General features: G+C 48.3%; 11 protein-coding genes across 11 annotated transcripts; 6 read left to right on the top strand and 5 right to left on the bottom strand.

Moving 5' to 3' along the window:
- Nucleotides 1–230: 230 nt before the first annotated feature.
- Nucleotides 231–1,094, bottom strand: ARB_03711 (uncharacterized protein; the record flags this gene model as incomplete). Its single annotated transcript, XM_003010009.1, has 1 exon — nucleotides 231–1,094. One exon carries the CDS (start codon nucleotides 1,092–1,094, stop codon nucleotides 231–233), a length of 864 nt encoding a protein of 287 aa, XP_003010055.1.
- Nucleotides 1,095–1,424: 330 nt separating this feature from the next.
- On the top strand, nucleotides 1,425–3,752 carry ARB_03710 (uncharacterized protein; the record flags this gene model as incomplete). The annotated part of the gene is made up of 4 exons (XM_003010008.1): nucleotides 1,425–1,478; nucleotides 1,659–2,311; nucleotides 2,383–3,364; nucleotides 3,561–3,752. 4 exons carry the CDS (start codon nucleotides 1,425–1,427, stop codon nucleotides 3,750–3,752), a joined length of 1,881 nt encoding a protein of 626 aa, XP_003010054.1.
- A 150-nt stretch (nucleotides 3,753–3,902) lies between these two features.
- Nucleotides 3,903–4,822, bottom strand: ARB_03709 (uncharacterized protein; the record flags this gene model as incomplete). Its single annotated transcript, XM_003010007.1, has 3 exons — nucleotides 3,903–4,313; nucleotides 4,387–4,478; nucleotides 4,618–4,822. The coding sequence occupies 3 exons, from the start codon at nucleotides 4,820–4,822 to the stop codon at nucleotides 3,903–3,905; spliced, it is 708 nt and encodes a 235-aa protein (XP_003010053.1).
- Nucleotides 4,823–5,765: 943 nt separating this feature from the next.
- Nucleotides 5,766–7,316, bottom strand: ARB_03708 (uncharacterized protein; the record flags this gene model as incomplete). Its single annotated transcript, XM_003010006.1, has 1 exon — nucleotides 5,766–7,316. One exon carries the CDS (start codon nucleotides 7,314–7,316, stop codon nucleotides 5,766–5,768), a length of 1,551 nt encoding a protein of 516 aa, XP_003010052.1.
- Nucleotides 7,317–7,507: 191 nt separating this feature from the next.
- ARB_03707 (uncharacterized protein) lies at nucleotides 7,508–8,085 on the top strand (the record flags this gene model as incomplete). Its single annotated transcript, XM_003010005.1, has 2 exons — nucleotides 7,508–7,762; nucleotides 7,897–8,085. 2 exons carry the CDS (start codon nucleotides 7,508–7,510, stop codon nucleotides 8,083–8,085), a joined length of 444 nt encoding a protein of 147 aa, XP_003010051.1.
- A 970-nt stretch (nucleotides 8,086–9,055) lies between these two features.
- On the top strand, nucleotides 9,056–11,458 carry ARB_03706 (conserved leucine-rich repeat protein; the record flags this gene model as incomplete). Its single annotated transcript, XM_003010004.1, has 1 exon — nucleotides 9,056–11,458. One exon carries the CDS (start codon nucleotides 9,056–9,058, stop codon nucleotides 11,456–11,458), a length of 2,403 nt encoding a protein of 800 aa, XP_003010050.1.
- Nucleotides 11,459–11,684: 226 nt separating this feature from the next.
- ARB_03705 (uncharacterized protein) lies at nucleotides 11,685–12,812 on the bottom strand (the record flags this gene model as incomplete). Its single annotated transcript, XM_003010003.1, has 1 exon — nucleotides 11,685–12,812. One exon carries the CDS (start codon nucleotides 12,810–12,812, stop codon nucleotides 11,685–11,687), a length of 1,128 nt encoding a protein of 375 aa, XP_003010049.1.
- A 177-nt stretch (nucleotides 12,813–12,989) lies between these two features.
- ARB_03704 (uncharacterized protein) lies at nucleotides 12,990–14,341 on the top strand (the record flags this gene model as incomplete). Its single annotated transcript, XM_003010002.1, has 2 exons — nucleotides 12,990–13,572; nucleotides 13,647–14,341. 2 exons carry the CDS (start codon nucleotides 12,990–12,992, stop codon nucleotides 14,339–14,341), a joined length of 1,278 nt encoding a protein of 425 aa, XP_003010048.1.
- A 2,026-nt stretch (nucleotides 14,342–16,367) lies between these two features.
- Nucleotides 16,368–18,947, top strand: ARB_03703 (uncharacterized protein; the record flags this gene model as incomplete). Its single annotated transcript, XM_003010001.1, has 4 exons — nucleotides 16,368–16,888; nucleotides 16,976–17,500; nucleotides 17,695–18,647; nucleotides 18,841–18,947. The coding sequence occupies 4 exons, from the start codon at nucleotides 16,368–16,370 to the stop codon at nucleotides 18,945–18,947; spliced, it is 2,106 nt and encodes a 701-aa protein (XP_003010047.1).
- Nucleotides 18,948–19,146: 199 nt separating this feature from the next.
- On the bottom strand, nucleotides 19,147–20,255 carry ARB_03702 (3-hydroxyacyl-CoA dehydrogenase, putative; the record flags this gene model as incomplete). The annotated part of the gene is made up of 3 exons (XM_003010000.1): nucleotides 19,147–19,877; nucleotides 19,945–20,044; nucleotides 20,118–20,255. The coding sequence occupies 3 exons, from the start codon at nucleotides 20,253–20,255 to the stop codon at nucleotides 19,147–19,149; spliced, it is 969 nt and encodes a 322-aa protein (XP_003010046.1).
- Nucleotides 20,256–20,653: 398 nt separating this feature from the next.
- ARB_03701 (uncharacterized protein) lies at nucleotides 20,654–24,344 on the top strand (the record flags this gene model as incomplete). The annotated part of the gene is made up of 5 exons (XM_003009999.1): nucleotides 20,654–20,740; nucleotides 20,806–21,014; nucleotides 21,140–22,868; nucleotides 22,891–23,245; nucleotides 23,299–24,344. The coding sequence occupies 5 exons, from the start codon at nucleotides 20,654–20,656 to the stop codon at nucleotides 24,342–24,344; spliced, it is 3,426 nt and encodes a 1,141-aa protein (XP_003010045.1).
- Between the last annotated feature and the right edge of the window lie 255 nt (nucleotides 24,345–24,599).

The raw sequence follows: 24,599 nt of genomic DNA, 5'->3' as shown, positions 1-24,599 counted from the left end.
AACCATAGCCATAGAATTTACAAACTGTTGTTAAAAATTCGGTTGCCCTATTTAGAAACTCATATTGGAGCTTTTCTATTTGATTCATTATCTTAGCATGTCTAAACTATTTACACGGATATCTAGTGGCCATGATAGGTTCTTCCTGAAGAACTCCTAGTTATAACAGTATACAAGAATCTCATAGCCAGGAACACGCGCAGCATCCGGCACTGGAATGCGTGTTTTACCTAGGCTTTGTCTTCATTTTTCTTGCGCTTTTCTTTTAATTTCTTCTCTGTTTTCATAAACTCTCTTATCCCAACAGGAATGTCAGCAAACAATGCATCCGCATCCGCCTCGGTAGAGATATCAGTGTTCCAACTGGCTTGGCTTCCACCGCCATCATCATCCATGCTTGTACTGGCACTGTCAACTTCGCTTCGTGGGCTTTGCCTCATATCAGGTAGCGGGTGCTTTTTCTTCTTTGAACCTCTGCGAGGGGCATCTCGTTTCTTCGCCTCATTTATTCTCTGCGCCCAAGCCTCGACGTCATCTCGATAATCATCCCAAACGCAATGTACACATCCGCTCATGCAACAATTATCTGGTTCTTCTGGCCGTGGCGGTATAGGTACCCCATTGATCGTACGCCAGGCCGACTTGGGAGCAGTAGAAGGATTATAGCGTGTGGAGGAATAACCCGGCCCAGCAAGTCGAGTTCCAAAAACTATTCCAAATTTCTCCTGCGGTGTTTGTTCTCTTTGCGGTTCTGACTGTGTTGTTTCAGCTACAGCAGCAGTAGTGGCTGAGTTGGTAGCTTGGGACTGAGGAGTTCGGCTGGGGTTTAATGGTTGTGATGGAGAGTTAAGAAGCTCGGAGTAAAAGCCCTTCAATGGATATATCTGATCTGCTACTTTCCCACCAGAACTTCCTTGGTTCTTCGCATGCGTGTGTTGATACCGTATGGTTGCTTGTCGGTTCGGCTTATGAGTCTTCCAAGGTGGTATTGCCCGGAATTGAGAACCTCCAGCTGATAGTATTAGAAGGCATCGGGAACATACAGCTGCTCCAAAGGGAATCCTTCCCCCCTCAGAGAGAAATAGGGACCCCATCTGTTCCTTTGAGTAGTGTCGTTGGTTTGGAAGTTGTACGGCAAAAGACCGACCTTTTCGGTGTTATTCAACCCTGCAGTGGGATGCGGGTGCAAACAGTGCAAACAGCCCTTCTCATCGCGTCCCCTTTTTGTTTATGCCGAGGATAGCTCGAAAGCAGAAGCAGATGCAGATGCAAGCTTAACGAGCTTCCAGACAGGCGAGACAATTGCAGACAACAACTCTTCTTCTACTTCTGATCTTCTATCTCGAACAAATATCTGGAAGCACCGTATATGCGACCGCTCTTTTTATCTGGATAGCTGACCAGATGCGAACGCGCGCGCCCGAATGATACCCTCACCCTCGAAACGGCGCAAGTCCAACTCTTCCATCCCAATACCTGTAGGCGCGTCAAATACTACAAGGAGAGATGGCCGTGGGCGTACTAGCCCTTCGCGATCACCGAGCCGCCGGTCATTCCAAGCGCCTACTCGATCGAGCCTCGCACGATACCATCCGGACGTTTTGTCGAAGGTCATAGAACGGTCAGCGGCTGAGAAAGCGCAAAGGTCTTCCGGCCAGGAGCTCAGCTCTTTTGGGAAACACATTGATAGCTCGCCCCAAATATCTGGTAGTATACCTTTACGACCACATGTGGGTGCATCTCATACGGAACCAGAGGAGGATGACGGATTGCCCCGGCTTAACAGCACGATATCAAGACCTGGTTCTAGGCGAAGGTCATTTGGGGAACAACCGTTTCCCGGAGAAATATCTAGAGTTAAGGGGCCAGATACACTTGGAGATAAAAGAGGATCAGGGTCAAACTCCCCCACGGGAAGCTATGACGCTGGCCAAGGGCTATCTCTCTCTCCTCCAGAAGCAGACCTTCCTCCGAGAGGGACAATCGCGCACTTCAATGGTAGTCCAAGCCAGCGTTCAAACGTGAAAAGGAAACAGCAACCTAAGAAAGAGGGATCCTATCCCATTTTCAAGAACAAAAACACCAAAGCTACCGATCCCAAGCGGGGTGCTGGCGAGTCACGGCCAAGCATCGGTATTGAACCCGATGACAACCTCCCAAAGGAAATTCGGGAAAAGAGGAAAGTCAGGAACTCTCTTAGAGAGCAATTGGAGAGGTTGAAGGGAGAAGTTGAGCTCTTAGAAAAGGAAGCTGGCCAGTTAGAGACTACCGAGCACGAATCCGTGGACGAAAGCTCTCTTAGACGACTAATGTATGTTTCGTGTCCACAGCCATGTATATTGCTATATCAAGCTTCCCGTTATACTAATTCTTACAACGTAGTGGACTTCTCCTGTCTAAAAATCCGTCTTGTGCACCTCCGCCCCCTAAACCGCCGGCACCTCCACCGTTGTCTTCAATGCTTTCGTATCTGCTCCCTTTCACAGTCCAGCAGTCAATACCGCTGTCGGAACCGGAACCACCACCTTCGCCGCTTCCCGAGAACCCCTATGCTATGAAGCCGCTGGAAAATCCAATCCCGTATCTTACTGTTTTCGCACCTCTTACCCTCAAAACAGAAACAGTAGCTTCTACTGTGAGAAATCCATCACGGGCTCTGGGAGTACCCTCAGATATAGTGCAGACATACCACTTCACCCTTCAACCACCAGGCACTTTTCCAGCGTCGCTTTACCAGGTTCCTCTCACCCTTAAAACTGACCCTGAAAAACAATCTGTGCTCTCTATATCCGTTGCCGAAACCGATTCTAAGCTCCCTGGGCCATTAGAAGGCTGGATCGCATCTCGGCTGTCAAACTCCTTATTAGATCATGATGTATCCGGTTTATGTTGGGGTATATGTCGGTACTGGGAGGCCGCAATATCACGATCAAAATTCTGGGTGAAACTGCAGGCCCTATCCGAGAAGCTCGAAGAAAACCCTCGATATCTTGAACAAGCGAAGAAAGCTTATAGGAAACAAGGAGAAGCAGATACATCTAGAAGCGCCACGCCTGATATGGATGGGCACCAGTATGCTACCAAAGACTTGGTACAGCATTTCGAAAGGACAAGTTACCGTTTTTCTACTTCAACAGGACCTAATAAGCTGGAGTTGCTTGTATCCTGTCCTTTAACCCTTGATTTATGGACTAGCGAGCCTCAATTGGAACCAAGTATTTGCATATCCGGCTCCTCATTGAAGGGTACTACAGCCAGCAAAATAGAAAAGGAGGCGAAGCGTGTATTCCGAGGGATGATTAAACGTGGGAACAATGGCGACGTTGATGTTGATATAGGGTCGCTGGTCAAGGCTGTTGAAGCTGTAATTGTTATTCTATTTGGGCTTGTTTGAGACCATTCACAAATGAACATAGGGCCGTGCTTGAACTTATATAGAATTGAAGCGGGCAAGTGTTTAATAATGAGACGATCCAACTCTCTGTTTGGAGCTACTGCACTACAATATCACATTTACTTTATACATGGGCATGTCCATCTACGTCGGTTGAAGTAAACAGCTTTGGCAAATTTGTTTCCATTTCTACATCATGGCCACATACAAACAAGCCCATCCGGCAAAACCACGCATTGCCGGCATGACTTCACCTGGCTGTTCACTCTCCCCATTTTTTATACCTTTCAATGAAGAAAGGCGGCCCGAAGATGTAATAAATTACCTCCAGGAAGGCAAGGAATTGGACCCCGTATAATTTGGTCATATGATATCGCATTATTCATGACACAGGAGGCTGAGAATGGGGGATTATAAAAACGGAAGAGCGCAAAGAAGACTAGAAAACATAATAAAGGGGTAACACCGTAAGAACTTCCATTTATTTATGTCTTTTATTTCTGGTATTTTATTTCTTTGCAGCAGCGGCCTCCTCAGCCTTGGCCTTTGCGCGCTTCGCTCTGACACCAACAAGTCTGGCGTCACTTCGGGCAATTCTCATTCTGCGGTATGCGTTCTCTTCTCCGCTTGGTAGATCGGACTTCTTGATCTCAGAAACGGCGTTCTCACGAGCAGGATTGGTGACGGGGAGAACGGAGTTGATGCTCTTAACGAGACCCTCCTTGGCGGCCTTGATCTCTTCGGCAGAGGAGTCGAGCTTCTTGAACTGACCGCTCTTGCGGGGGAAGAGGATCAAACGGGCCTTGTAAGCCTTTAGACGGGCGACGTTGACGGAGAGGGATTCAGCGGAGACATTGCCACGGCGGTGGTCAACGGTGATGCCGATGGTTGGAGCAAGCTTGCGTGGGATACCAGCCTCCTGTGGAATGGATTAGATATGATATTTTTGCTTGTTGATTGCAGCAACATGGGGAAAGAAAGGCTGGACGGACCTTCAACTCTTGGAGGGAGAAACCACGGCCAGCTCTGACGCGGCTGTTGTACTTAATGGTGGGACATCGGACAATTGGGCGGAGCTTGTCGACTGGACGAGGAGCAAGGGCAGCAGCCTTCGCGAGACGAGCCTCACGACGTCTGTGTTTCCGGCCGGGCTGAATAGGGATGTTAGTTGGCCCGGTTCATCTCGCTCCATAACCCGCAATTCATTGTGGTATATATCATACCTGGTCGAAATGTACTCTGACACGTCGGTCCCAGTCCTTGTGGAAGTCTGTTCAAAACAACACGAATTAGAAATGGTGTTGCAATATTGTCCAGTTGCTTTCCCAGTCGTCTGTCCGATACGAGTAATAATTCCACCTCTTCCTCAAAACACTTTTGTTTGTCACGCGCTTCCCATCCATTTGGTTTTCTCTCTTCTCTCTTCATCGCAGCTCGCACTCATTCAGCGGGACGGTAACTCACGGTTCTTTGGGATAACCTGGTTGTGCTTGATCGCCTATATTCGAAAATCCCCTGGTCAGCTTCCGCTATCTATCATCTCAAATTGCGACCTTCATTCCTCCTACGTCGCGGCCCGCGCACAGCACACGCAGCACATCAACGTCCACAGCGAGGAAAGCGAAGAGAGGACGTACCATTGTGTCGGCCGGTGATCAAGTTGTCGAGAGCCCGGTTGTTGAATTGTCGATGGTCGTGTCTCGACTTTGGTGGAAAAAGTCGAAGTTCTTCTTTCTTCAACTTTGGTGGAAACTTTTTTGGTGTGGTGATGCTTATGTCAGCTGCACTCGCTTATGCTGAGTCAGCTATTAAGCCCTAGCTCTGCCTAATCGGGCTAAAGCCGCGGCATCTCGATATCAACTTGATCGGGAGCAGCTACAACAAGCAAATAATGATCGTGACCAACAGTAAATAGAGGATTTTACAGACGGCAAGGAAGTATACTGTTGTTTAGACGATGGTTGAGGCTATGTTACATCGTTTGTGGCAGAGTAAACGCCCGATAGTAGAGAAATCTCCGTTTTACATGGTTCAATGGCAGAAATACAGAAGTCGTCGCCCTTGGGAAGAAGCCATAGTAGAGGGCCTCATTCCAGATAGTAAAGAAAAACAAAAACAAAAACAAAAAAACCACTGACCACTAAAGAAAAGCAAGGAAATAAGAAATAACTCCAAAACCACCAAACTTCGTTATCTGAGGCTGTCATTGCAGAGGTCATATTGATTGGGTCATTATTAGCGATAAGCTGATATCGTCAAGGAGGCCGCAGGCATTCATCAAAAGAGAAAATGAAAAGAAACTGAACTCGAGGCTTAGTCATAAGTACGGGGGAGGGAAAAATTTTTTTCGAGTAGCAATGGAGAAGGCAGGTTAGACGGAAACATTTAGGTGAAGAGGATTTGACCCCCTCGCCTTCTTGGGAGAGACAGGTTTGCTCTGCGAGTTGCTGCTCTTGCGCTTCATGTGGTCAGAGGGACGCTCAAGCCCAGCCTTTTTCACATGGCCGAATAATTTTGTCTGCAGCATGGCGCTGGATTTGCCTAAGTTGGTAGGGATGGAAGGCTCTTCCTGGCTAGTTCCTGGATAGCGACGAAGCATGCTGGTGGCTAGAGAGCTAGCCTGGGACGCTGGAACGTCTTCGTCAGTGACTGCTTCAACGTCAGATGCGGACAAAGTACTGTCACGGTCACGGCGGCCTTCATCTTCCTCGTCTAGGCGGCCGGATGCATGTGTTGGGGATATCCTAGACTCTCGCATCTTTTTGTTCACAGGAGTGAAGAAACGGGGCTGGGTTGACTCCGACATTCTTGCGTGGGATATGGGGGTCAAGGAAGACATCGAATGTGCACCACGGGTGTGGCCGTGGTTGTTTCTATGCCCTCGAGGCTTGAGCTGTGAAGGGGTCTGGGTGCGTGAGTTGTCCCCGTGCAGGACCTGGTCTGCTGCTAGAAGGGTAGCCAGCAAGTCCTGACTGCCGAGTTTACCATTGAATGAGCGTGAGTTCTCTAAAGGAGCATGGTGTGGTGGCTGTGCGGCTGCTTTGCGTTGCGGTGTATGTATATCAGTACGGGGGCTTGATGGGAGAGACGCGCCATCCATCATCATGGTGAAGTGTTCACGGTTGTCTCGAATACGCTTCTTTAACCGGCCGTTTTCCTCCAATAGCATCTCGTATTGGTCTGACTTCTCCTCGATGATCTGCTTTGCCCGATGAAGCCTGCGGTCCAGTGTGGCATTCATTTGCTCTAAGTCTTGGATCCTAGCTCTGGCACCAGAAAGTTCATGGTTCTGAAAGCTGCGTGCTGATTCCTCCTGTGCAATACCTCGACGAACGCGGTACTCATCACTCTGTAGGATCTCGACTTCGCGTTTGGCAAGCTGTTGCTCTACTTCTGCGCGCTTGACTGCCTCGTTGCTAGTGAGAGAGAGGAGACTATTTTGCAGCTTAAAGTGAGCTGCTGACATCCGGAAGTCCTGGGCAACGACAAGCAGCTCGTTCGCTATCTTTCGAAGCGCGGGCTCGTCAGCGTCGTCGATCTCACTCACGGTAGGTAGACGTTCTGATATGCCGTACGCATCACACAGTGACTGGTTGACAGTGGATGGGGGAGACGCAAGAAACGGATGCGACTGAGAGCGTGCGCGTTGGGCTGGCGTAGACGCGTTTGCCGGCGCCTGAACGGATGGAGGAGGCGTCATACTAGGAGACGACTGCCCGGCTGCTGATGAAAGTATTGTGGGCTTCTCAGAGTCAACGCGGTCAGGTTGCGACTGGATTTGGGTAGCCTGTGAGTCTGGCGCAGGACTACTGCTGCTGCTCAGTTCTGGAGTCGGCGTACTCGGAACCGCTATTTCGACAGCTGGGGAGAGAGATGGTCTAGTCTGACCATCTCTGGCCGCTGTATCACCCTGTTTGTCCATGATTCTGGTAGTGACAGCTCTGGCTGCGTTGGCGTTCCAAGGATGGTGAAGCTAGGTGCTTTTGCGCGACAAGACCGCAGCGGGGAGTGCCAGGTAGCGTCCGCCCTGTAGTGAATATATCTCGGCTGTCGAATGCCTTGTACACGCGTCGGCAGTGGATAGCAGGCCTGATCGGCCTCTGGGAGCTGGCGATGGAAGATGAAGTCAATGCTGTCGGTGTTTCCCTTCGTCTTCGTCTTCGTCTTCGTCTTTGCGCCTTTCTTTTGGTTGTTTTGGTGGAAAAGAAAGTCGAAGGCTGGGGCAACCGTCACGTGATGTGCATTTTTGGCTGCTGGATGGGCGAAAGTGAAGGCGAAGGCGAAGACGGCGAGGTAGAGGCAGATGACATGCATAAAGTAGGAGATCAAGTAGATGCAGAGGAAGAAGACTATGGGGCCAGGCAGATGGTAGGCGATCCCACCGGATTTCATGCGAAAAGTGGTTTTCACGTCGCGCAGTCGAGGCCTGTCAGGGGGGAGCCGCTGTCTATGAGCTCCTTTCGGCCGCCGTTGAGGATTAATACAAGAGATATATGCATTAGACGACTAGACGAATACCGGCAATCACCTGTCCATATTACATTTTACTGCTTTATTCCTCCGTTTCTGCCGTTGTCTGCTGTGGTATCAATTTCTACTACCTCGACCTCGCACAGAAGTCAAAAGTGCGTCTCATCTTCAGCCAACGAAGGGATCAGATATCAAAACAGATATATGATAGAGGTAACTAAGAGTCCAGGCTAGCTAGTGGATAACTAAATAGATAACAAATATGCAAGAAGAAAAGAAAAAAAAAAGGGGGTTCAACGTCTGTCTAGTTCGCTAACTGCTTAGCAGAAATACTTAAATATCACTGCCAAACCAACCCTTGCTCGGCTTGATCACCCCCTGGAGCTTCAACTTCCAGCCGTCCAACTCCATGTCCTGCACTAATACCACCAGGGCGACGACGAGTACTGCTAGAGCGTCTCCCACCAGCTATTCGACTAGAGACAGGGACCGTTGACAGCCGTTCCATGGTTTGGTCCTAGCTCTGAGGCTATTTTGCTACTTGTACACAGACAGCTTACTATGGACAACAAACCTATCACGAGCGGTCGTCCGCGGCTCTCACGGCTTCCTCTGCCCACGGCGACGCCCTCCCGGTCACTAAGGCCGTCTCCGTCGAGAGACAGGCTGCAGGCAGACGCAGGTCTCAAGATATCGAGGCTTCGGCGGCCATCCGAGGACATTTTCAACAGGCCCTACTCCCCGGCTTGCTCGAGTGAATCGGACCCTCTAGACGGACACCATGAGAACTCGAACTCGACTTCGACCGCCACTACTCCGTTACGTCCTCAATCGATTAGCAAACCGTTTCCCTTGAACGAGTCACTTCTCGACCCGGCAGATACCAGACAGGGTCGTAGTCCCTCGCGCAATGGCTCCAGACCCTCCTTATCAGATCGGACCATCGAGACGCTTGCTCAGATCCCCGGGTCACCCTCACCTGGTAGAAGGAAGTCCGGCTTCATTGGTGAGGTTAGAAGATCACCTTCGAGGCAGTCCTTGAATGGAACACCTTCATCTCCTGCCCCTCCGGCAAGGGGGGCGAGGTTTCCTAGATCTCCCTCTGCGGCTGGTACGTCACGCGAGCGTCCCGTGGCCCAGAGGTCAGTTAGCATGTATATAAAATCCCCAGCTGCGTCAATAAGGAATGGGATGCTCAGGACAAGCGAGGAAGATGTCGAGGAGACTGAGTCAACTAGTTCACTGCCACCTCATAAACCAATTGTTCCGACTCCGAAGGGCGCAGCTACTCGCCAACCACCAAAGAGCCAGAGTATGATATCACGAAAACCGAGAACAATGCCGTCTCTAAGCCAGGTCTTTGGAGAAGCCCCAGATTCAGAGCCTACTGGCATCATTGAGCCTCTTTCTATTCCCAAGACAAGGAAACCACCGTCTACCATATCTTCAAACTTCACCTCACCTACATCTACAACCTCGAAACAATCACCAAGGACTTCTATCACATCCGACGGATACTCTGCTACCGATATACCACCCAAAGAACCGGAACCAAAGAAAACTGCCAAGTCATCCAGCGCTCTCCGTGAGAGCATTGCCAAGGCAAAGGCTGCTCGCAAAGCAGCACAACAGCAGCAGCTACAGCAAAAACGTGAATCATCACTTAAGTCCCCAGATGCTGTTGAAGAAGACAGCCTGAAAGATCCGTTTAACCAGCTGCCTGGTATGGAACCTACCGGAGCCGCCTTACAGAGTAGAACCGCTTCGGCCAGGAAGTCAGGACTTCTGAACATATCCGCCATGGGACTGACTGCTATCCCCAATGAAGTCATGACCATGTATACCTTTGATCCAAACAGCAACGACGTCTGGTATGAAAATGTCGACCTGGTGAAATTTATGGCCGCGGACAACGAGTTGACCTCACTCCCGGACGAGGCTTTCCCTGACGTGGACCTGGCTGAGTTCAACGCGGATGAACCTGGCCCGAATGCTCAATTCGGTGGCCTAGAGCACATCGACTTGCACGGAAACAAACTATCTAGTCTACCCACGGGACTTAGAAGGTTACAGCGGCTTCGTACCTTGAACTTATCAAAGAACAAACTTGATAGCATGGATGCTCTCGACGTTGTCTTTAGCATAGAGAGCCTGACAGAACTAAAGCTTGCAGAGAACAATTTGTCCGGCATGCTTACTTCTGATATCGGACGTCTCGTCAAGCTGGAAGTTCTAGATCTTCATGGGAACTGTCTTACCGGGCTTCCTGATTCTATTGCAGACCTAACGGCGCTGCGGATCTTGAACGTCTCCGAGAACAGGCTTCCTTCTCTCCCATTGATGGCGATGAAGGATCTTCCCCTGACGGAACTCAATGTTTGGAAGAACAGACTGGATGGCCACTTCTTTCCAAAAGCCTTTAAGCGTCATGATACCTTGCAGGTCTTGAACATTGCAACAAATAACCTGGATGAGCTATCTGCTGAAGATACCATTGAGTTGCCCAACTTGCAACAGCTGTTCGTAGAACAGAATTGTTTGAAGTTTTTCCCTAATATATCATCATGGAAGTCCTTGTTGACCATAATCGCCTCAGAGAATCGCCTATCCGCCTTGCCAGAAGGACTGGCTGATCTGGAGAATATAAAACATCTAGATTTTACTACCAATGATATCAGGTTAATTGATGATAATATCGGTTCCATGGAGAGTCTTGTTACTCTCCGGATATCTAATAATCCTCTCCGCGAGAAGAAGTTCCTCAGCATGGACACCGATGACCTGAAGCGAGAACTCAACAGTCGACGTGAAGTCAAGGAACCATCTCAGGATGAGGAAGAAGGTTCCGTGCAAACGGAGTTCACACTCGCACCAGAAAGCCCTACGGCCACCATAACTCACGCATGGAGAGTCAAGCAACGCGGTGTCCTTGACCGCTCTTCGACAAACCTCTCAGATCTAGAGCCACTAGATATCGAACCCTTGATCGCCAAATCCGATATCAGATGTCTCTACCTACAACGTAACCACCTGGAGAAATTCCCAGTCCCGGCTCTTTCTCTGGTAGCCCACTCCTTAATCGACCTGGATCTATCTAATAACCCCATCGGCCGCACAGAACTCAGTACACCCTTATCCCTTCCGAACCTTCAAAATTTAACCCTCTCCTCTTCTGCTTTGACGTCCCTCGAACCTCTTATAGCTAACCTCTCGGCTCCTTCGCTCTCATTCCTCGACGTCTCAATAAATCGTCTTAAGGGGCCTGTGCCAGTAATGCGCGCCACGTACCCTAACCTAGTCACTTTCCTTGCCTCAGATAATGCATTTGACAGCCTTTCCTACGAGGCTGTCGAAGGCCTGCAAGTACTTGATGTAGCCAACAATGATATCGATGCCTTGCCCCCGAGAGCTGGTCTTCTGGGAGTTGATGATGTCCCTCCGGGAAAGAATGCATTACGCCGTTTCGAAGTTGCTGGGAACAAATTCAGGGTTCCTAGATGGCAGGTTGTTTCCAAGGGCACTGAAGCGATACTCGACCACTTGAAGAATCGAATCAGTGAAGCCGAGATGAAAGAATGGAAGGCTAGCGCGTGAATTAGATGGTTGGTGGCTTTTTTCTTTTCATTACGAACGGGGCAAATCTTCAGAGGGGGGAAGATTCTACATATTGTACATTATTCTCTTCTCTTCGGGTGAAGTAGGCTCTGAACCATTGTAGTTGATCTATGTACGCTACTAGCGACAAGGTATATCAAATATATCGCTGAGGAGAGTCTTCTATAATCTTGTGACTCAAACGCATACAAGATCAAGATCTATATCATTTTCCATTAGCAACACCACGCTTCCCCAACTCGTTAAAAACATTCAGCCAAACTGTGGCCCATTTTGAGAATTTATCCTCGGCTTCAACTTGTCCGTCTGTTTTGGTGTTAACTCCAGTTTCGGGGTACCATGGCTTCTTAACTATCTCAACCGTGGATATGGCACAACTTTTTAATTTGCTTGTGTAGGAAGCCACAGCTTGGATATCATGTTCGTATAGGGATCCAGCAGCCTCATCGACAAGGTCTGGGATCTGCTTGAGATTATCCATAAGTTTATCAAGGTTAGAAGCGTACTTTGGGAGGATGGGCTGCTGCCTCAGTGGTTTTAACCTCTGTGTGGTTACGGCCGTGTATAGCTTAGCAATGGGAGTAAGTAAACGAAGGAGATCTTTCTTCTCCCCGGATAGCATCGCAACCATCTCTTCTCGATCTTCATCGTCGTTTTCATCCTTTTCTTCTTTAGTTGCATCGGTAAGGTCATCAACTAGTCCCCAATCATCGTCGTCGGATTCCTCTGGATCCCACTCTTCCAACTCTTTGATACCATCACGTACAAGCTCCAAGAACTCATTCGCCTTCTGAATCACCATCCCAACAACCCCATCTGTAGAAGCAGCCACAAGCTGGTCGCATACTTTCCAGACCCTCGCCGCAGAAGTTGTCACTGCAGCTCTATCCTCGTCAGTCAGGCCTTTTCCATTCTCCACAGCAATCTTCTTGATATCATTAATCAGAGTAATATATTCTCTCAGAGCCGATTTCACCAGCGTGTTAATTTCCGCATGGAATGTTTTGGTACAATGTTCTGGATGGAGGAGAAAGGCGGCTGTGACAAGCGAAGGAAGAGCTGAATCATTGATTTGCGTGAGAACCGAAGTAATCGCAGACGGAGTGAAGGGGGTATTAATTGCGAAGAGAGAGATCTTCCCAGTATTCGATTTAAGGGTCTGAGCGGCAGCTGAAAGTAATGGAAGCGGGAGGTTCTTATTATTCTCGTTTCCTTCGGCGCTGCGGGGTGCGCCGGAGGTTGACGCAGCGGACAGCGAGAGAGATGAGATGAACTGCGTAGAAAGCCCCAGTGTCGATTCTAAAATAACCAGTAACTTCTTGTCGCCCGCCATGATGACTCGCCTTCTTTCTATATTCCTCCGGGCTGCCACGGTTTGTATTGATATCAGCCTAAGGTGCGTTTAATCAAATTTATTTTCATTTTACTGCGGGAATCCTTTAGGTTTACATAAGCACTGATAAGCGATAGGAGGGGCAAAATAATATTCCGATGTTATTTTTCTTTTTTCATGGAAGTTTTTATAAAATCAACATCGAAACGACAACATAATTCTCTAGCTGTTGGAGGTATTCCAGAAGTATGGTCTAGATATTTTCTTTTAAGGGCAAAAATGGCTCCAAACAAACCCCCTCGAGCTACCAAAGCTGCCCCTCCCGCATCGGAGAAGCTTCCCGAAAGGACGTTCATCATCGACAATGGGGGGTATAGCTTGAAAGCTGGATATAGCTCGACCTCCAGCTCCGATCCTCTGGCCTCATGCGTGGTCGTCCCAAATGCACTTGCAAAAACACGAGATAATCAGATATATACCGGTTTAGAGCTCGAAACCCACATATCAGACTGGAATGAGGTCAGCTTTCGCCGTCCTGTCGAGAAGGGATACTTGGTCAATTGGGAAGCTCAGCGAGAGATATGGGAACATACATTTTTTGATGAGAAGACGGCTCGTAGACCGGATATACAATGTTCAGATTTCCTTGGGACAACCTTGATTTTAACTGAGGCTCCAAACGCCTTGAGCAGTTTGCAAAAGAATATGGACGAGATGATAATGGAGGAATGGGGGTTTGGCGGATATGTACGATACCTTGGTATGTACAATCAGTGCTATGTGAGAGTAATATTATGGAAATTCCTATACTTACGATTGGTAATGCCCGCACAGCTCCCTGTCTCAATGCCTGGAACGATGTCCGATCCCTCTTTGGAGACCCACCTAGCCAGGATACGAATTTACCAAACTTACCAGTTGAGTGCATGTTAGTTGTCGACTCGGGTTATTCTCAGACGACTGTAACTCCCGTGTACCAAGGGCGCCCAATCCAACGAGCGATAAGGAGACTTGAACTTGGTGGGAAGCATCTTACAAATTATCTGAAGGAATTGGTTTCGATTCGACAATATAATATGCTGGATGAAACGCATATTGTCAACAGCGTTAAAGAAGCAGTTTGCTACGTCAGTCAGGATTTCAACACGGATATGGAAAAGACGTGGAAAGGACGAAAAGGGGGCCCCACCGACATAGTGGTTGATTATGTGCTACCGGACCCAAATGCACACAAAAAGGGGTTTATGCGACCGCACGATAGCCTATTGGCTGCTGAGAAAAGGAAAGGACTCATGACCGGAGTTAATCCATCCGCAGCGGAGGACGTTCTTGTTCTAGGGAATGAGCGGTTTACGGTGCCGGAGATACTGTTCAACCCCCAGGATATTGGGCTCCAACAGCCGGGGATACCTGACATGATAATTCAATGCTTGTCTGTTATTCCCACAGGCCTTCACCCATCATTCCTGGCAAATATCTTTGTTGTTGGGGGAAATGCATTGATCCCAGGGTTTATAGAACGATTGTAAGTTCTTATATATTGAGAAAAGTGGAATACCCTAGAATGCCCAGGTTGCTAATGCACTTAATCTTAGAGAAACCGGTGTCCGACATCTTGCACCGACAGAGTGTGTCGTTCGCGTGAAGGCTGGCCCAGAGTAAGAAAGCCCCTTAGCCTTCTTCTCCCCTGCTTTTGTGGTCGTGGTTGATATTTCTAGAATCCAGTGGCTGACGTTTCGAGAAGTCCCATCCGTTCGACCTGGCTAGGGGCAAGTAGGCTAGCAGCCAACCAGGAAACTATGAAAGAAATTGCGATTACTCGGCAACAATACCAGGAGTACGGTTCATCCTGGGCTTGGAAAAAGTTTACTGGATGAATATGTGACCGAAGGTATAATACTTGGAATATTTAGATTAACATCTTCGAGGCCTATCCCCAGTCTCTGATTTTACGACTTTCACGCGGTTGACCACCATCGACAGCAGCCCAGAACATATGAAACGACCAAACGCCATTTAGTCAAGGTTCTGTTCTCAGGGCTGATTGGACAAACAACTCAATTCTGTCCTCCATGTCACATCATAACCTGGTAGATAACAGATCTCGTGCGCCGGCCCGGTGTGGGTAACAACGATAGGGGCGCACTGCTGCGAATTATGGCTGTTGCCTCCACAGGACCAGGACGCACGCGATGCCAATTAGCATGGTTTCGCCCTATTTTAGCTGGTGGATATGGAACTCTCCGCACTGTTATCGCAAGTCATGCTGGAAATTTTCCGATCCAACCTCTTTAGTCTATCAAACCCCAGTCTAGCTGCTGATAAGGAACTGGCGCCAGGCCGTCAATTATCCACCTCCTCGATGCTGAGAATTGTGGCTGCTCTAGCACGATATCTCCATGCATGTGACTGGAGGAACGAAACATGCACAGGACATAACCACAATGTCGTTAGCCAAAACTTGTCGGCCGTTCGCTACCATGGTTCAGCTAGGACGGGTATTCTCTGACAGGTGTTCCTGAGACGCTGTTCCTGACCCCTTGTTAGACATGGAGCTGTATCTCCACCACACTGGTACGCAGCCAACAGCAGTTGAAGTACATATAACAACTCGTTCAACCTTCAACATCTTACATAAAAATAACTTTGATGCTCTCACGGTAGTCCAGGGTTGCGACACGCCTATTCGGTGTTCAGGGGCAATTAGTGCCCCAAAAGAAATATTTCTAGGGCGGCATACGAGGCCCAGCTTCGTTATCTAAATTCTGGCGCAAAACTACATTCAGCTCACGCCGCCCCTTGGTTTATTTGCAATCCGGCCGTTAATACATGCCAGACGCACTCCGTTCACAGTCCAGGAGATGTGTCGTGCATATTATATAGTACGTGATCTACCTGGTGCCTTTCACCGGTGTGGATCTTTTATCCCTCACAAAGCGTACCAAGTAAGGGTCCAACAAAGGTACGGAACGCTGCATCCATCCAGACATGTTCGATCGCCGCTCGTTGCTCCATCGCACTGCCCCATGCATAGAGATCGATTGGCAGCGGCCCCAGCTGACAGGGGTAGACAGGCCTCCGCCATACAGATACATACAAGGCTCCTTTTCGCATTCAAGGGAGACAGTGACCAACCAACCACCGAGCGGCGCCTTGGGATTCCATAAATAAACGAACTTTGATGCAGTCAAGTCAAAGCAGTTGGAGCCTAGCGAGCCTCACCCTCCTTTGGGCCCCCCCTCCGACGGTTCGTTTTGTCAGCCTAACGATGGCCGTCAGTTGGCTTTCGGTCCTTCTCCAGACTCCGCTTTCCCCCAGATTTATACGACAGCAGATGCACCCCAAGAGTTTTACTCTTATATTTTATTGTTTCCCCCCACGTGAATGAGTCTTGCTTTGCGATTTTAATACCTCTTCTCACAAGACTCGTCGGATATTGTCGCTGAAATCTAGCATTCCTCCTACCAACGTCGTCGGTGCTCGGTTTGGTAGAATGAAACTGTTGCTGAATGTTGAACCCCAGAAAACGGCATTCGGTTGTCCAGAAATCACCCTATGTCGGTTCCTCAGTTGACTCGCGACCTCGAAGCTCCTCTGCAAGGCCTGGTGGACGATGCTGACCGGCTTGCAGAGTGGCCTGAGCTGGTCGGGTTGGAGGATCTATTGCTTGATAATGGCCAGCTACCATCTCACCGTGCGGATCGACCATGTCCTCAGGAACTCCATGTGTTTCCCGATGATGTCTCTCCAGAGCTTCTTCAAATAATCAGTCAGCCGTTGGACACAGAACGGCCTCCCAAATCTGCAGGCCAACACAGTGAGAACGGAGGTGGACAGTCACCGCCGCCGCCGTCATCAACATATAATCATGGTACATCTATGGGGGATGACCGGTCCTCACTGCCGGTACGGACCCAGGCACCCGCTGTAAAGGATCACACTGGAGACAACCATCTAGATCGATGCTTTTCACCTGAGTCCACTGCAACGGGAGCGACGTTTAGTCGTATGGGGGTCAAAGCAACGGGGGGCACGAAGAACCTCAAACTTCGGCTCATGGAACGCAACAGTTTTCGGTAAGTTTTTTCTACATTCATCCTTACCGTCCGATCTCGTTCTTCATGCTGCTTGACCAGTTACTAATCAGCTATCTGACCATTTAGAGAATGTGCAAGCTGTTTTATTGAGTTACTCGACAAGAACCTAGTCCCTTTGGGGTGCGCGCACAAATACTGCTTATCGTGTTTCTCTGGAATGATAGAGACAGCTATGAATAACGAGAGCAAGTTCCCTCCAAAATGTTGCCTGGAAGATATACCGACAAAATTGATCCTACACAATGTGGACTCCGTACTTCGGGAGGAATACAAATTAAAAGTACAAGAGTATGCTATACCCCGAACTAGCAGATGGTATTGTCCGTCACCAAGCTGTGGAAAATGGATTCCTCCAAAAAAGATCAAGTTGGGCGCTCCGACACAGAAATGCCCGATATGCAAATGGTCGATATGTACTGCCTGTCAAAGGACAGCCCATCAGAGCAACGAACATTGCCCTCAAGCCCCTTATCCGGAACGGGTAGATAGTATTGCCTCAAACGGCTGGAGACGCTGTTACAAATGCCAGGCAATGGTAGATCTAACTGCTGACTCCGGATTCGTGGTCTGTCACTGCGGTGCTGAATTTTGGTATGATACACCCATTGTTTGTTCTATGAAAATATCTAACTAAATGCATACAGCTGTTTCTGCGGCGCCAGGGGTGGGACCTGCGGCTGCATTCAACCTAATCAACATGGGACAAAACCTAAAGTGGAGCCTGACACAATAACGCATCGTGAAAGGACGCAGCCAGCCCCTGTAAATGCAGAAAACGAGCGCAGCGAGCGACGAGAAGTCGAGGAGCGATTGCGGAAAGAAAATACTCAAAATTACCCAGACGGCGATGGACAAAGAAGGCAAGATGATGGAAGACGCCGAGTTCAACACGACAAAGAAATGAAACGCCTTATATCGATAGCCAACCAAATCCAGAGGCTCCAGGCAGAGCTAGCTAAGATCAACAAGATTCAACAGTCTATGATCATCAACAGACATCAGGACAGCGCGCAGCAGATCCAGGTCGCAGCGGTCTCAAAACAGGTAGAATTCGACCAGACGCGGGTGAAGCTAGAAAAAGCGTATGAATCGAATTTTAAGCTTCGTAAAAGCGCCTTGGAGGCCCGTCAAAGCGCCACAAAGCTTGAACTCAGAACTCGCCAGGAGGAGGATGAAGATGATAATTTTGTTCAAATGCAACGCCATTTGAAGGGCAAGCCGAACAGAGAGGAAAGAGAAAAGGTAATACTCGACAAACTTAATGCATCGCATAAGAGAGAACAAGATGCACTGGAAAAAACTCATAAGGAGGAGATGAGTGAACTGGAATACCACGGCAGTTTGGAATCCTCGGCGCTTCAGAGCGGCATCATGAAGAAGCTGGGGGATTTACAACGCGAGACAAACTATACTCTTTACGAGCTGAGTTCCACAGTAATCTCGGACCGTCGGTGGTTCAAGATTGCCGTTGAAAAACGTTATGGGCTTCTTGAAGAGCATAGGATGTTTTTGATCAATGGCCCCGACGCCATTAAGGACACAGTAACTTCTAGCAGCAGATATTCATCTGCAAACAACTCTAGCCACTCAGGCACAACATATTCAATTACAAGCGGCAGGGAAACACCCCAATCGCCTCTATCACCGCCCCCTGTTTTTACCGAATTTGGGTATAGACGTCGTGGCTCTGATGCTCGCAAGAGTGGAGGTACTATGGCTACGGGAAGCCGAGCGCGAAGTAGGTCGAGAAATGGGCTGGGGCGTGTTCCTAACCAGTCGCAGTTTGTGTATCGATAAATTTCTAGGGGGCTAGACCTAGTGTCTTTTGCTGGAAGCGCTTGGTGAACTGAGGCGCAAATTCGTTTTTGTATATATACCGTTATGCTATACCCTAATTGCTGTTCATTAGCCTATGCTCTCTCTTTCTCCAGTCTACAGTGACCTTCTACTCTGCAGAATTGTCTTCGCTAATATTCAGCTGTTCATGGTACCTAATCCTGTTAAGCCCCCAAAGAATCATAGCGAAATTCGATTTTAAACATGGAGTCGTATATTCGCACTAAACCTTCTGTATCGAAAAATGTCAAATATATATATTGAATGCTTTCACTGTGGTTCTATTTTCTCCCTAATCTGACTTGTACATAGCATGGAGTATCTATTTTCGTCATAAATTACAAACTCCAACAGCTGCTTTACACCATCACTTAACTGGTGTGACAGTATTAGATGCTTAATCAATAATCGTAAAAACCCTTTCCAGCCTTCTTGCCCACCCAGCCGGCATCAACCATTCTCTTTAGCAGGCCAGCAGGTCTGTACTTGCTGTCCCCAGTCTCCTGATGTAGAACGTTCATGATGGCCAAGCAGGTGTCAATGCCAATGAAATCGGCAAGAGTCAATGGACCCATGGGGACGTTAGTTCCATATTTCATGATGCTGTCAATATCCTCTCTGGTACCAATTCCATTTTCTAAGCAGCTAATTGCCTCATTGATATAAGGCATGAGGATACGATTGGCCAAGAAGCCAGGGGAGTCTGTCGATCGGGCGGCAATTTTACCCATACGCTTCATCAACTCAAGAGAAGTGTCAATGGTATCCTGAGAAGTCTGCAGTCCAGTGATGATCTCTACACCCTTCTGAACGGGAACTGGGTTCATGAAGTGAGTGGAAATAACTCGGGATGGGCCAGAAAGATCCTTGGGATCCTCGGTGGTTGCTGCGGCAATTCGAGTGATCGAGATGGAGGATGTGTTGGTAGCAAGGATGGCATGGGCTGGGGCTATCTTAACGAGCTTGGAGAAGATAGAGGTCTTAAGATCTGGGATTTCGGGTACGGCCTCAATAATGAAGTCGGAGCTTGAGAGATCTTCGAGTTTTGTGGTAGGAGTGAGCATTGAGCGGACTTTATCGGCAGTTTCTTGTGTAATGCGCTCTTTTGCAACATCCTTGGCAAGCAGTTTCTCTACACTCCCATCAATACAAAGTCTATTTTGTCTAGTTTGTGGAGGTGGTTTTCGGGCGATTCTCACCGGCAAATTTGAGTCCTTTGTCAAGGGAAGCTTGGGAGTTGTCAACCAGAGTGACAGGGATGTTTGCCTTTTGCGCAGCAACCAAGGCAATTCCCAATCCCTATGCAGAGTAGGCATTAGCGATAAAGCATACTAATTGTAAAGTAAAGCTGCTATTAATCAATTGCCCTTACCATCTGCCCGGCACCAATGACTCCTATGCTGTTGACTTCGGCGGCCACCTGTGCGGCAGGAGTTGAGCTAAACGCACGAGCCCCGCCAATTGACCGAGTGGTCGCCAACAGGCGCCCTGCGACCGCACTTCGGAACATTATGGCTACTGTAATGTATTAAAAAAAGACAATATATGAGCGAATCAAGCCAGAGTAATGACGAGAAGTTGGTGGTTTCTTGCGTTGTTCAGGTCGAAGAAGTCGTTTTGGAGAAGCTCACGTGGCTTTGAGCCTCGGCGACGTCACTTTCCCGGTCTGCGGCTATTTTCGGCACTGACGGGACATAGTTTAGCCGCCTCCGAGACGCGTGCCGCCTAAGGTTCCATTGACGCGTCTGCGCGTTTGGCGTTTAATTGAACTGGAGAAATCAGCAGTGACCGACGGTGAATATAAGGACAGAACGATGACATTAAATCCTCATTTGCGGGCCAAGGTGATGGCATGTTAATAACGAAATGCCAGATACAATTCATTGAATTTCTACCTTCTCTAAAATAATGGACGGCGAGCCATTTGTAGCGCAGCCAGGTGACCAGGTGGTTGACCCTGAAGTGCGATCATTCATCTACGGCTTGGTTACGGCGGTATGACACCCTGCTTCTATAGCGTGACTATGTTGAACATGCCAGTACTGACTATCTCATTGTAGCTCGGTGGTTCCGCGAACGACGAAGCCGGACGATATATACTTGGAGACGATGCCCTGGGTTGTCTGCGTGACCTTAAAAAATGGCTGCGGTTCTACGACGAGAAATTGAACCGGCTAGATGTTTCGAGATGCATTGCTGAGAGTAATCTTGTCAACGGGGACTTAGTACCAATCTTGGCTCTATGGGATGAAGTCAAGCCGACCGACAAGTACAAGTCAAGGATAACTTTAGCGTGCTGTGAGCCACCATCTGGTTCATTCGATTTTGGGGCGTGGCTAATATCTGATTAGTAGAGCTCCTCGTACCGTTGACATGGCCGGTCGAAATACATAGCGAGATGACTGTTAATCACCACAGACACACTCCTTATCTACAGCATGCCCAAGTCTCTTATAAAACAGGAATACTGGCTCACCCCTCTAACTCAATTCTCCGGTCGATTATTCGCATAGGTCTCCCAAGTATAACTACCCCCCGTGAAGAACGATCATCCCGAGATGAAGGCATTTTAAAACTTGTTCTATATCTGTTTAGAAATGTGGTGATTCTAGGTGCGACTCCAAATCTAGCCGTTGAGGGAGATGAAGATGAGGCCTCGAGGTCAATGACAATCAATGCATTCCATGATCAAGATGTCTTTGCCCTGATTCTTACATTATGTTCGAACATCGGAGAAGAGTTTACCTTCCAGGACGTTATTCTCCTCGAGATATTATTTCATCTTGTCAAGGGTGTTGACGTGCGGCAGCTGTTTATGGATGATAACCAACGGAGTGCAACACGTATCGATGAGCTGAAGGGATTGATGGCCGCAGAAAGCAATTTAAATCGTGATCGCTCAAAGAATGCCCCTACCCGTCATGGTAGGTTTGGGACCATGATTTGGGTAAAACGAGACGCTGCAAAAGTGTCCTCTGTATCAGGCCAAGACGTTCTGCTTAATGACCAAGCGGCCTTTGATAAAATGGATAAAACAAAAAAGTGGAACAAACCGAGAGGAAGACGGCCAGTGATTGATGAAACGTCAAACAATTTCAATGTGCAAGTTCACTTGACCTCGTCGGCCCTCAATTATCTTCGACTTTTTGTTGAGGAGTTTCTTGATTCAGGATTCAATCCCTTGATGACTAGTATACGAAAAGCTATGGAACGAGAGTCCGACCGTTTGAGTGAATCTTCGTCTCGCCATTTCTTTTTCGTCAGCTCTTGGTTTTTAAGCGCTGAACGTGCGCGGCGCGAACAACAAGAGAAGGCTCGCCGAAAGGCCACTGGCTCTGCGAGGGATATTGAGCCTGATAGCTTTGCTTTAGTAGCAAGTGTTTTAAACCAGGAAACTTTCATTGCCCTGAATCGATATATGCAAGCTAGCCTTGACAACAAAGAGTGGCAGGATCTCAGTGCTGGGATGCTGTCTTTCACACAGACATTGCTTACGGTTCAAGAGATGAGCAAATCTGCTCTTGAGGAGGATCAAGAAATTGCTGAAAATATCCTCAGCCGCATTTTCTATGAAGAATCAACGCATGATAGAATATTGTCTACCCTCCGAGGTTATAAAGGACAAGGATTTTGGTATCTTGATGCCTGTACAGAGCTCGCTCATGTCTTCCTACGCATGCTAGAGCAATATTCGAAGCAAAACGTGGACATGCAAGTCCGTTCTAAGCGAATATCAAGGCGGAAGAAGAAGGCGCAAAACAAGGCTCAGGGAAACCAGGAGGACCAGGAGGGCGAATTTGGTAACTCGGAAGATGAAGAAGAAAAAGACAGAGCAGAAGCTGTTCGAAACGTCGCAGAGAGATCGTTTGATTTCAAGAGGTTTTGTAATAAATTTTGCACTCAGAACTCGGTCAACACGTTTGTTGCACTGACGTCCTACTATCGCGACTTGAATACCGAACAGCTGAAACGAGCGCACCGGTTCTTCTACAGAGTTGCATTTAAACAAGAATTGAGTGTGCTACTATTTAGGTTGGACATAATCGCCCTTTTCACTAGGATGATTAAGGGACCGGAAGGGCTACTGTCGTCAAGCCCAGCGTTCGGAGAATGGGAAGAACTTGTTCGTCAAATTCTAAAAAAAGCTGTTCAAAAAGATTGATGAGCGGCCAGAGCTCATCACGGAACTACTGTTCAGCAAGATTCCTGCCACAGTACACTATTTGGAATATGGCCAAGAGAAGCAAACTGTGTCAGGAGCATCCCGACCCGCTGCAGAACTGGAAGTGAAGCAAAATTATACTAGGACCGCCGATGAAAAGATCCGAATCGTTGTGTCTGTCTTGGTTGCAGATAACTGCGAGCCATTGGTTCGGTGGTTATGTGAGGTCCTTGATAATGCCCTCAAGGATAGGAAAAGCTGGGATCTCGCAGATCTAGCACGGGGAATACAAGATGCTGCTGACATTGCAGATATCGCACCTAGCACACCCGCAATAGGTATGGTTGTACGCAGCTTACCTTGAATTTACCCTATGCTAACATCATTATAGAAGTCTCTGCTCCTGACGAGAAATGCAAAACGGCCTTGTTCAGAAATGGCCGCTTACGTCTTCTTTTCACACTAGCCGGCCTAGAGTTGGTGGGCGAAGATGTACTGGGCACCCCCTGGAGCATCCCAGGCTCTATTCCATCTACAGAACTTGAGGAGACGCGCAACTCCATTCAGAAACATTGTGACGATCCTGCCACTGAGATTGACGGTGTTGACCCTCACAAACTCATACTTCGGAAACGCATAGCTGCCAAATCCACGAATGACGAGGCTACAACCCAGGTTAACTTTGGCAATGATTCCGAGGGAGAGGATCTGGGACTTGATGAAATCCTCTTCCCTCCAAACCCCCGATCAAAGTCAAAAGCATTGAAGGAACTGAAGCAGAAAAGGCGTAAGAAGACAGACGCTGATGAGGACCACCAGCTAGATGAGGAGACTTTGAATGCTCGACGACTTGCTCGTGAACAGAATGCGCTGGAACGACAGAGGAAAATCAAAAGCAGTCTCTTTGTCAATGCCAGTGATGATGAAACTGATGACGAAGCCGATCAAGAATTCTTTGCTCGAGAGGCGGAACGACGCAAGAGGCAGGCTCAGCTTGTGGAGGAGGCAATGAATATCGATGGTCTAGGTAGCACTGTGCTGGGCGATAGTACCAAGAAGGCAAGAGGGAAACGAAAACAAGCCATCTCAAGTGAGAGTGATGGGGAAGATATAAGTACTAGCCAGAGGAAGCGTGCAAGGAGTGAAGATCTAGGTTCTGGAAACGAAGAGGAGGAGGAATTAGGTGCTCCTCCTAGACGCAAAGTGCAGACGCCGCCCACGTCTACGGAGGACGACCTCATACTTGATGTGGGAGAGAAAGCATCCGCTCCCAGTTTCCAGTGGACGTCAACTGCAGTTGATAGGCCATCGAAACCTACGGCCACAAGTGAACAAAACATTGATGACGATGACGAAGATGATGAACCCGTCACGACGACACGACCGCGACGGCCGAAGATTATGGCTGGCTTTGTGGTTGACAGCGATTCTGAGTAAACGGTTTTGGTTAATGACTTTGATATAATAATATACCTATCTATGCTGCATTGCTAGCCCAGCATTTCGGGACTTTTTAACTTTCGGCTCCCCTCAAGTCGACACGCCCTGTTTTTGCTCCGCCAACAGATACGAGAAATGACAACAATATTACCAATCAACGACATTCGCTGTCTGCATATAAATTCGACCGTTATCAGAAAAATAGTCTTTTTCGTTTCTGTGGCATATCTCTTTAACGAGCAGTTGTCAAGA

Source organism: Trichophyton benhamiae, assembly GCF_000151125.1.
Source record: "Trichophyton benhamiae CBS 112371 chromosome Unknown contig00057.0, whole genome shotgun sequence".
NCBI classification, from domain to species: domain Eukaryota; kingdom Fungi; phylum Ascomycota; class Eurotiomycetes; order Onygenales; family Arthrodermataceae; genus Trichophyton; species Trichophyton benhamiae.
The sequence above is the reverse complement of the archived record's forward strand: the minus strand, read 5'-3'. Positions and strand labels throughout refer to the sequence as shown.